The 10298-nt window shown below is 44.4% G+C and overlaps 1 protein-coding gene across 1 annotated transcript; it reads left to right on the top strand.

Annotated features, from left to right (window-relative positions):
- Window positions 1–439: 439 nt before the first annotated feature.
- On the top strand, window positions 440–5530 carry LOC125536306 (protein ANTI-SILENCING 1-like). Its single transcript, XM_048699499.1, has 10 exons — window positions 440–818; window positions 1200–1368; window positions 1492–2021; window positions 2845–2871; window positions 3133–3225; window positions 3885–3963; window positions 4051–4135; window positions 4549–4663; window positions 4749–4865; window positions 4955–5530. The coding sequence occupies exons 1-10, from the start codon at window positions 486–488 to the stop codon at window positions 5000–5002; spliced, it is 1596 nt and encodes a 531-aa protein (XP_048555456.1). The 5' UTR covers window positions 440–485; the 3' UTR covers window positions 5003–5530.
- The last annotated feature ends 4768 nt before the right edge of the window (window positions 5531–10298 follow it).

The following is a 10298-nucleotide window of genomic DNA, read 5'->3' as shown; positions in this document are numbered from 1 at the left end:
TTTCTGTTTTTTAGACAGCTCGAGGTTTCTGTTTGTCTTCGTTTGTTTCAGTTTCTGTAACCCTAGGTTTGTCTTGGATGGGGACCGATCGAGTTAGAGGGAATATGTTTGTTCAGTTTCTGTAACCCTAGGTTCATGAATTTTGGGGGTTGTTTAAATCGTCTTTGGGCTGCAGCATTTGTTATGCCTAGAACTCTGTAGTGTGCATTTTGTGCTTTGGGAGTGATTCTTTTGGTATTTGTATGCCGTTTTCTTAAGCTCTCATAGCATCAAGATGATATTTTTCTATAATGTATGTATGAAGTATGAAAACTGCACATTTCTTGTGATATGGTGCGTGAGTGCCATTCTGTTTAGCTTAAGATCTGATACTATGATTTTTAGATGTTTTGATGCTGCTTAATTTATTAAGATCTGATCTACCGGTTTTTATCTTTCTAGGCCTATGGTAAGGGCAAATTGAGCTGCAAGTGGCCATTATCAGAATGGGTGAAAGTAACGAGAATATCCAGTTTTCCTGGGGAAAGAAGAGAGCAAAAGGTGGTGCCAAGATGGATACACAGTTCTATGGTTCCTTCACATTTGACAATGTGAAGTACTCACTGTATGACTGTGTGTATCTTTTTAAAAATGGTGAATCTGAACCATACATTGGAAAGATAGTAAAGATATGGCAGCAAAATGAAGCTAAGAAAGTAAAGATTCTTTGGTTTTTCACCCCGGATGAGATCAGAAATTATTTAAGAGGCTCCGTGGCGGAGAATGAGATATTTCTTGCTTCTGGTGATGGCACTGGCCTTGCCGATATCAACCCACTGGTAGTTTGTTCCTTCCTTAATCACATATTTGCATTTTTTAATTGGATTGATCCACATCAGAAATGCAATTTGAAGTTATAATCTTCCTGTATAAAAGGCGTGCTAACAATATGCAAGGAGCAACAGTTTGATTACCACTTTTGGAAGTATATTTGGCAATACTAGACAGAACAAAAGCCTGAATGAGCTGGATCCGGCTTGGTTGCTCATTTGCAAAACTGAGCAGAACCAGCTTGGTCAGTAGAAAGGGGCAACAAGCTAGTTGGGGTCAACAATTACATTTTTTCGAAGCTAGCTGGGCGCATCATTGTTAATTCAGTTCATTTCTGACCTTTCTTACAAGTAAAATGTTCTAATAGCGATTTTTATTGCTTATATTAGGAATCTATTGCTGGTAAATGCACTGTTGTTTGCATTTCAAAGGATGAAAGGAATCGCCAGCCTACCCCAAAGGAACAAACGGTCGCTGATTATATCTTCTATAGGTTTTTTGATGTTGGAAACTGCACACTTTCTGAGCAAGTACCTGAGAAAATTGCAGGGCTGGAAGGTCAGCATTGGATGTCAATTTTGTTCATGCATTACATCACATTAAATATTTTGTTTAAGCAGTACATTATACACACACATATAATGTGCACGTACATATTTAACTACCCTCCTTCTGATGCAGTCAACGTGCTGCTTAATCCTAAAGATGAGCAAGTTATATGTTACCCGGATCAGGATGCGCAAGGCATGGATCAGAAGGTGGGTGCAGGTCTGGTCGCACCCCTTCCGCAATCAGCGGCTAAGATGGAGGATGAAATTCCTGTTGCACCCCTTCCGCAATCAGCTGCTAAGATGGAGGATGAAATTCCTGTTGCTGCAGTTCCCCTTTCCCAGTCAGTGGCCATTTCTCTTCCCCCATCAGTCAAAGAGGTGGATAAAGCTCAGGTTGCTGCTGTTCCTCTTCCCCTAGGAGTTGAGGAGGATGTTCCCAAACCCACACAAAAAGTTTTCAAACGTACACAGAGTACACAGAAAGTTCTCTCTGATAAGATGCCTTCAAAGAAATTGAAATTATCTCAAGATCTCACAATGAAGAATATGCCTTCAAAGAAGTTGAAACTATCTCAAGATCTTACAACGCAAAGTATGGCCCCAGTTCCTGACGTGAAAGTTCGCTCTGTTCCTTTAGCGCAACTACCAACAAGGCAGGCTGTAAGTTTTCTGAATTAGTAAATAGCTGTTGGTGACATATTTCAGAGTGATAAATATAATGCGAAAAAATGGACATGTTATAAACATGAAAAACAGAGTGTCAGTGTCGCCTTTTGTGTTCTTTTATTCTTTACCCCGAGCAGTTACTATGTGTTTGCCCGTGGACATGTGAACTGGATGCATGCTCAGTGAAACGAAAAACACGTTGATTGCTATCCAACTCCAACGTATCATAATTTAACGCACATAAAAGGATAAGGTATATTTTGGTTCCTTTTCAGAGAAATAGTAACTTTACTTTAGGCTGTGGTGTGTTTGGAACATTTTAGTTGACAAATTTAAACCAGACAATATGCCAAAGATGCAACACTGGCCTACTCTACTGAAAATTAATAATTCAATGCCAGAAAGCAGTCCCTTGAATGGCGAACTGCCACCATGCACTAGAGCAGGTATTTTGGGGCTGTGCCCTTTTTGAACTTACCATCTGAAGTATTATTTACATGTTCAGCTATATTTCTTAAGCATTAATAGATTGGATCTTGGGCACATATAATCGTTTATTTGTATACAGCAAGTAAAGGGGTCTCAAATTTCTCAATTATTTTGCTTTATGGACTGTTCTTTATTTGGCAGAATATTATGTGCTTTTGATAGAGATTTGACCGATGCTATTTACGAGTAGGTTTGGCTTGATAGATCATGCACAAAATGCTGTCGTTTACAGTTTGCTACTATCATGTTTACTTTTGTGTGCTAATACACAGTTTGCTACTATCATGTTTACTTTCGTGTGCTAATACACCTTTATGCTATTTAACAGGACAGAAGCAAATGGTTCAAACCACAGGTGAGTGATCTTTTCTTTGCTGTATGGTCGCTTGTATATATGTTGTTGTTGTTGTTGTTGTTGTTGTTGTTGTTGTTGTTATGAAGTATATGTTATATCTGCAGTCTTCACTTGATAAATCGTTTCATCAAATTAGCATAGTACTAAGATGTAGCCTTTGATTTTCAGTTCTATGTTATTGTCTATTGAATGAAATCATGCTTTGGCTTTCAGTTATATATATGTCATAAACTCACAATCTATATTAAATGTAATTTGCAGCCCTGGCATGAAAAACTAGCACAAGCTGATAAGGAGGGGAGGCTGGTGTATATTCAGAATCTTGACATACGATTTGGAGCTTCTGAAATAGTGGTACTATGACTATCTTCTTTTTCTGTATTTGGTTGTCATGAAGCCCGAGCTGCTTCTAGTTCTCTAATTGTGTTCCTGGCCTAGAAGGATCATCTACTTGTCTTCTTGAATAGCTTAAGCTTTCTGTTCTGTAGGCCGTGTTTGGCATTGATGTGGATTATGACGATCCAGCTTTTCCAACTGGCTCTTTCCTATTATTTTGGTTTGGCTAAACCAACTCTTTCCTGCCTCCATTACTATTTTCTACAGCAGATTATCATAAACAAGTCACCACAGCACAATCCAGCAACCACAAGCTGAGCTTTACACAGCTGTGTACACTGATTTCTGCCTGCTTAACTTCTACAGTCTCTTACAAAATGTCTCCTGAGTTTGTGAAAAAGGAACTATGTGCTTCTGCTCAAGAAAGCAATAAATAAATATGTTTTTTATTCGATAACAAGTAGCAGCACAGAGAAGTTGAAACTGTTGGGGCATGAAAAAGTTGATTAACTCTGTGCATATCCATCTCTTTTTCTCAAGGATCTTCGTCCACCCTGTTCAGTACTCACTCTACTCGTGCTTTGTTTAGTCTTCATGTTCTTTTCACATGTTATCTGCTCCTCCCGTGTATCGCACATCAATTTAGTGAACATATCTTATTACGATCATGTTTGCAGGAACTTATTCGTGAGGCACTACAACTATCTTGTACTGCTAAGCCTATTAACCACCCGACCTACGATGATCCTAACAATGGTGAGTGAACTTCTACACAAATACTAACATGTTCCATGTAACCTTATCCAACGCAGTTTAAATAAAATGCCTTTTTCTAATTTGTAGGAAAAGCATATGTTGTATTCAATTCCAGAAATATTGCTGATGAAGCTGTTATGAAAATCAATTCAGGCTTGGTTGTGGGTGGAAGGTAACTCACTCTATTGTGTCAATACTTGTTGGAATGATGAAATGTACTTTACTTCGTATTCAGTGCTGGCATGTAATAAATTTCATACCAAGTGTCGCTACTGTTTGTTATATTTCAGTTTCACATGATGGCACCTCAGTTCAAACCAACTGCAAAAACACCGATCGGAACTAACAGAGCTTTATATTAACCAATTGCTTCTGCGATGAGCACCAATATATGTGTTTTACTAGTTCTTTAGTTGGCAAATTAGTCAGGGATTGTGCATGTGCAACGTTGCAATTGCTGGTTATACAGTTTGTATGTGACTGCCACTTTGCACTGTATATAGTTCTAGTATGAAATTAGTAATCTTCTAGTTTGGTCTTCTTTTGCTAACTGCTGGTACTTCTGATTAATTGTATTTCTTGCAGACCCCTTTACTGCAGCAAAGGGTTACTTAAGGTCCCAAAACCAGCTTCAGGAGCTCTGGTTGGGCACTTAACCATCAGTAATCAGAAAATGAACCCAAGACAACGAGAAGAGCAGGTCCTGATGGTGTCCTATAATTAATCCCGTCGCAGTTTCTCCTTTTCTGTACATGATATCAATGCAATTGTTGTTATTTCTGCAGAAGAAGGCTGTGTCGACATCACATTGTTCTCAACCCAACACAATAGAATATGACCTGGCCTTGGACTGGATGCTTGTCCGAGAAAAGCAAGCAATGAAGTTCAGTATACTTCATAAGGTAAATGCTGCTTCCTACGTACTCTCTGTACTTGCGTGGGTTCTGTAAGTTGAGACCTTAATTTTTGCATGTGCAACATCGTTTTGCAGAGGCACGCGGGTGAGAGGAAGTCGTTTGCAGCAAAGATGGCGCAGTAAGTAGCTTCTTTGGAGTCGCTTAGCCAAAATGGAATGGGAACCGGCCAGATGGAGTTGTCAACTATCATCCCTTGGAGCTTGGTGTGTTGTTCACCCGAAGCAACACTTCAAGTTTTTGTCACTGTGGCAACCTTTATATGTGCTGATGGTTTATGTTTGGCTTCGACTGATTGAATTCTGAGGCGGGACTAACTGCAACGTAGGATGTTCTTTCTTTAAGGAGGGAGATGTATAGGGGTGGGAATTATGAGGAACATTAGCTTCAGGAATCAGAGTAGTGGGAAATTTCTCATGACATGTCTTCAGGAGTCAGAGTAGTGCCGTAGAAGCAAGTAGCCCTTTGCAGCAAGCCGGAGGCGGTTTAGCTTAACAGTAAGCCAGCCAGCGTAGTAACGGTGCCCATCTGCTGCTGCGTGTTTTTGGACAGCAAATTATGAACTACAGTATGTATGTTCCGAAAGTTCAGGGCTTGGCTATCTTTTCTGCTAAATGTACCGCATTCTTGAATGGCCCCACTTGAGTCTGCTACCAGTTGTGTTCGATGATGATTCATCTGTGTTAGTGGCGACTTTTAATTGACCGGCGCCTTTGAATGAACGGTAAAGCTTAGGGGCCGTTCGGAATCACTCCGCCACGTAGCGAAGCGGCATGCAGTTCAATTTTAGCAAGCGGTGAAAGGGGTGCTCCGCCCGCTCTGCTCCCTGGCGAAGGAGCAGAGGATTCCCAAACACAGCCAGTATGACGCACCCTCGGTTGAGTTGGACGTGTGCTAATCTGCAGCCGTGACTATGCTGTAATGGCAACTCCAACGCGGACGGACTCATCAAATGTTAGAGCATCTTCACTTCCCCAACAGGACCCTCTAAGACCATTTTTTATCGCCGGCGCTAAAAAAACGGTCTCAGAACCCCAAATTTCGCCGGTTAGGCCCGAAATTAGCGTCAGCGGACTGAGGCCGAACCCAACGCGCTAGGGGGCGCCGGGGAAAACAATTTTGGCACGAAAGCCTGATGGACCTGCCAAGTCAGCGACCAGCCGTGTCTCGTCTTCCCCATCGCCTTGTTTTCCCGCGAGGAATCAATGCCAAGGCTGCCGCCGGCCAGCCTTCCATTGAGATTCCTCACGGGCGGCGCAATGCGGTGACGCGCCCCTCCCCCTCCCACCACGCGTACACACGTCTGCCGCCCCCCGACCATTATAAAAGCCGCTCCTTCCCTCGCCGGTGGACGCACTCACCCGCAACCTCTCTCACCGCTGACACCCCCATCTCGTCTCTCTCTCTCTCCCCGTCTAGATCCGCCGATGGGAGAGTGATTTTCCGGCGATAGAGCGGCGGCCAACGGCTTCGGCCGCTGCCACCTGCACGAGGCGGACTACCCGACGCCGCGTGGCATGCGCGTGCCGGGGCGGTGGAGGCTCAGCGCCGGAGGCGTCCCCGTCCCTCTGCAGCCGACCGACACCGGCCACTTCCACGACGAGATCGCGCGTGTTCGGGCCTCCCTACCGGAGGAGGAGCGGGACCTTCCAGAGTACGCCGCTAGCAACCACGTGCAATGGGCGGTGTACTTCCAACGCCGCCACGAGGAGCAGCTCGCCTCCACTAACAACGCGTCGATGAGGGGGCGCCACAACACCGACGGCCACCGCCTATGGTAGGGCACCCCCTGGCACACGCTCCACGCCGTCCTCAAGCAACTCGAGGGTGGCAATGATCCTCCGCTCGAGTACCCGGCGGCCCCGGCCCGGTTCCCCATCGGAGTGGTGACCCTCGGTTGCCGAGGCACATGGTGGGCAGGTCCTATTCCTCCTCCTCCTCCTCCTTCTGCTCATCCAGTTCGCCGACGCTCGTGAACGTCAAGGCCGAGCCCGTGGAGACGCCGCTCGGGCGACGCACCCTACGGCGGCGCCCTCCTCATCAACGAGGGCGGCCGTGGCACCTCTGTTCCCTCCTCCCACTTCATCAAGCCGAAGACAGAGCCGGGTCTCGTCGCCGTGAAGAGCGAGCACGAGGACATGGCCGCCAACGAGGAGGCCGCCATCAAGTGGGCGTGCGAGGACTACGTCCGGCTGGAGATGGAGCGCCAACGCCGCGCCCTCGAGGAGATCACTGCTCGGCGTCGCAACCACGATGAGGGCGGCGTCATCGTCCTCGAGGACAGCGACGACGAGGCACCGCCGCCAACCAAACCAGTCCGCCAAGGTGATCCAGGGCAGGGTGCAGCAAGGATGGCGGCGGCGTGAAGAAGGAGGGCGACGACGATGACGGCGGTGACTACAGCGCCTTCGGCAAGCTCTACGGCCTGTAGGCGGCGCAGTGGGCGGCGGCGCATTACTAGTAGTTGTTTTTTTAAATATGTGTTTTCAATATGTAAAAATGCAATGGACCTAAAGTTCGCCGAATTATGTGTCGTGTTTGGCCAAATTTTGGCTGAGTATGGTTTTAAAACAACTGCGTGTGGGGTGACCTGGGGGCGGCGGCTGGGAACCCGATCGCCCCCACGCCGAATTTATCGCCGGCGCGCCCCCATGCGACGCTATTTCAAGCCCTTGGGGGGCCGAACGGCTGGAGATGCTCTCATGGACGGCGATAGCCGATAGGGGTGAAGACTCCAATGCGGGCGGACTCACCAAATGTCACGGACGACGATAGCCGATAGGGGTGAAGGCCCAAAATGGTAAAATAGGGTGCACGGGAGTGTTAACTTTTGGTCAGATGACACATGGTCTTGCATGCATGTGCTGCCCATTCTCTCTCTTCTCTCCTAAACTAATTCATCCATTTTTCCACCTTTGCTAACTTAAAATTATTCATATCTCTTAAACCAAACTTTCGATTTCAAAACATTTTATATATTTGAACTCATGTCGCAAAGACCTTTAAAACAAAACCCATTTTGGATACATTTTAAATGACTTTAAAAGTCATGAAACACATTTCACATATTTCGCCCGCTTGAAATCTTATGAATAAAATGATTTCAATCAGTTTCACAAGTTCACATTTTTTAGTTTTATGTTGTTTTTCCCTTTCAGAGCATACATTTCACTTTTCACCGACTTGTTTTAGATAAATCATATCTACTTCAATTGCACATTTTTAAAAGAACATATTCATTATTTTAAAATAAACCTTTTCACATTTCTATTCATATCGCTATTCACTTTCGAAACCTACATTTCACTTTTTTTGACAGCTGAAACAGTTTGAGAGGCTCCTACTGCATATTAATTAATAGGGATCAATAATGTACAAGGGGTCATTTACAAATCATCCCCTTTGGGGATGAGGGTTGGGAGAAAATTCTTATTACAGAGTGTTAATAAAGGAAACTAGGAAGGGTTTTTGTTTCTTTCCCACCCTATAAGTGAGGAGGGACACATTTTCTTTTAGTCTTGGATGCCAGGAGTCTCTTGATGGCAGCACCCCTCTTTGTTTGTCGTTTCATTCCTTCCAAATGCTCCAAGCAGCTAGAAGAAAGGTTTCCATAAATAGAGGTTTGTTCCAAGAGTTTTTTTGCTGCAACCACCCAGTCCAGATGTGTACCTATTCTGCCCCCATCATATGAAGCTCATGCCAGCAATCAAGGCTAAAAGGGCACTTAAAAAAGAGATGTTGCAGAGAAGGCAGCCAAAATTAGTGCCAATGTTATAGTGTCTTCTTTTTAGCATGTTTTGAGTGTTGAGCCTATCAAACATAAGCAACCAACCAAAAACTTTGATTTCCATCGTTGCTTTGGACTGCCAGATCCAGGTGCATGCTCGATTCGCTTGGATGTCCTGTAGTATTTGTTGGCCGAGTAGTGTGTTGATCCCCATACATGCTTCCATACATCATTGACCAAGGGATCCGTGAGCTCAATTTCCGTGGTTTTTTGTTGTAGGCCAGGTGTCTCCGCATGCGCTTGTGTCGAAAGAGGTAGGTGAAACGTTTGCCACAGAGAAGTGCTTCCCAAGAAATCTCTCCCAAAAATATCTTCATGTTGTGCAAATGAAAAGGCTCGGGGATGGGTTTTAGCCAGGACATTATCAAGCCATACGTCTTTCCAGAATAGAGTCGTAGATCCATTGTGAGTAGTTACCTGGGTAATCCCATGATAAATTGGCATAAGCTTTGAAACATCCTGTCACCAGAAGGAGCCGCACAAGTCCATGGCATGTGGAATCTTTTGTGGTGTAATATGCATCCCAGATTAGTTCCGCCCATGGTAGATCCGAGTGATTATAGAATTTATGTAAGAATTTGAGGAGTAACACATCACTTTGTACTTTCAGGTTAAGAACACCTAATCCACCACATTATTTTGGTTTGCATACCATGTTCCATGATGCAAGTGAGTTACATGTGTCACCTTGGTAATTTTTCTTTGTCCAAAGGCTTTTCCTACGTATCTTGTCCAGGAGTTCAATGATGCCAGTTGGCAGTTTTAGAGTGCACAAGGCAAAGATTATGAGGGAAGTTATGACTGAGTTGAGCAGAGTGAGTTTGCCTCCATATGATATCATGTTGAGAGTTGCTAATAGACGTCTTTCCACTCGGCAGACCAGAGGCATGTCATCATGTATGGTTAGTTTAGTTATGCCCATGGGGAGGCCTAGGTATGTGAAGGGCATCTTTCCTACCACACAACCGAAGATGTTTGCTAAAGTGCTACAGAGTTCTTCATCACAATTTATTGGGATTAATGTGGATTTGTGGGATTTTCAGACCGATCGAGGTGGCATAATTAGACAGAATGTTCTTGATGTTTGTAGCTTGAGTGGGGCATGCAGGCAGTGCAAGGATGGTATCATTAGCGCATTGGATCACCGGGTACTCTTTCTGGTTGTTGCAAGGGAACGATAGACTGGCGACTCCTTCGGAAAATGCATCATTGATCACAGCTTGTAGCAAGTCTGTTGCCAGTACAAAAATTAATGGAGATATAGGATCACCTTGGCATACGCCGCACTTGCAATGGAACCACCGTCCAGGAACTCCGTTTAGTAAGACAATAGATTTGCCCAAAGAAAAAAAATGCATTTAATCCAGTTCAGCCACTTGTCATTGAAGCCCATATTCTTCATAATTTCCAACATTGCTTCCTGATCGATTGTGTTGAAGCCTTTGCGAAGTCAAGTTTGAGGAGGACAATTTCTTTCTTGGATATTTGGCGTTAGTAAATATACTCGAATGCCCAGGCAAGGCAATCTTGGATGGTACATCCTTTGAGGAAACAATATTGGTTCCTATGGATGATTTTGAGAATTACATTTTGTAGACGATTGGCTAGGATCTTCGTGATCACTTAAAGACAAC

This window comes from Triticum urartu, chromosome 2 (assembly GCF_003073215.2).
Source record: "Triticum urartu cultivar G1812 chromosome 2, Tu2.1, whole genome shotgun sequence".
NCBI classification, from domain to species: Eukaryota; Viridiplantae; Streptophyta; class Magnoliopsida; order Poales; family Poaceae; genus Triticum; species Triticum urartu.
Note: the sequence above shows the minus strand (reverse complement) of the source record. Positions and strands in the feature narration are given on the sequence as shown.

Excerpts from the sequence above, each read along its gene's own strand:
- LOC125536306 (XM_048699499.1), top strand. The coding sequence starts at position 486 with ATGGGTGAAAGTAACGAGAATATCCAGTTTTCCTGGGGAAAGAAGAGA. Across the intron at positions 3,964-4,050 it reads CTACGATGATCCTAACAATG|GAAAAGCATATGTTGTATTC; the intron begins GTGAGTGAACTT and ends TCTAATTTGTAG. Across the intron at positions 4,664-4,748 it reads CAAGACAACGAGAAGAGCAG|AAGAAGGCTGTGTCGACATC; the intron begins GTCCTGATGGTG and ends TTATTTCTGCAG.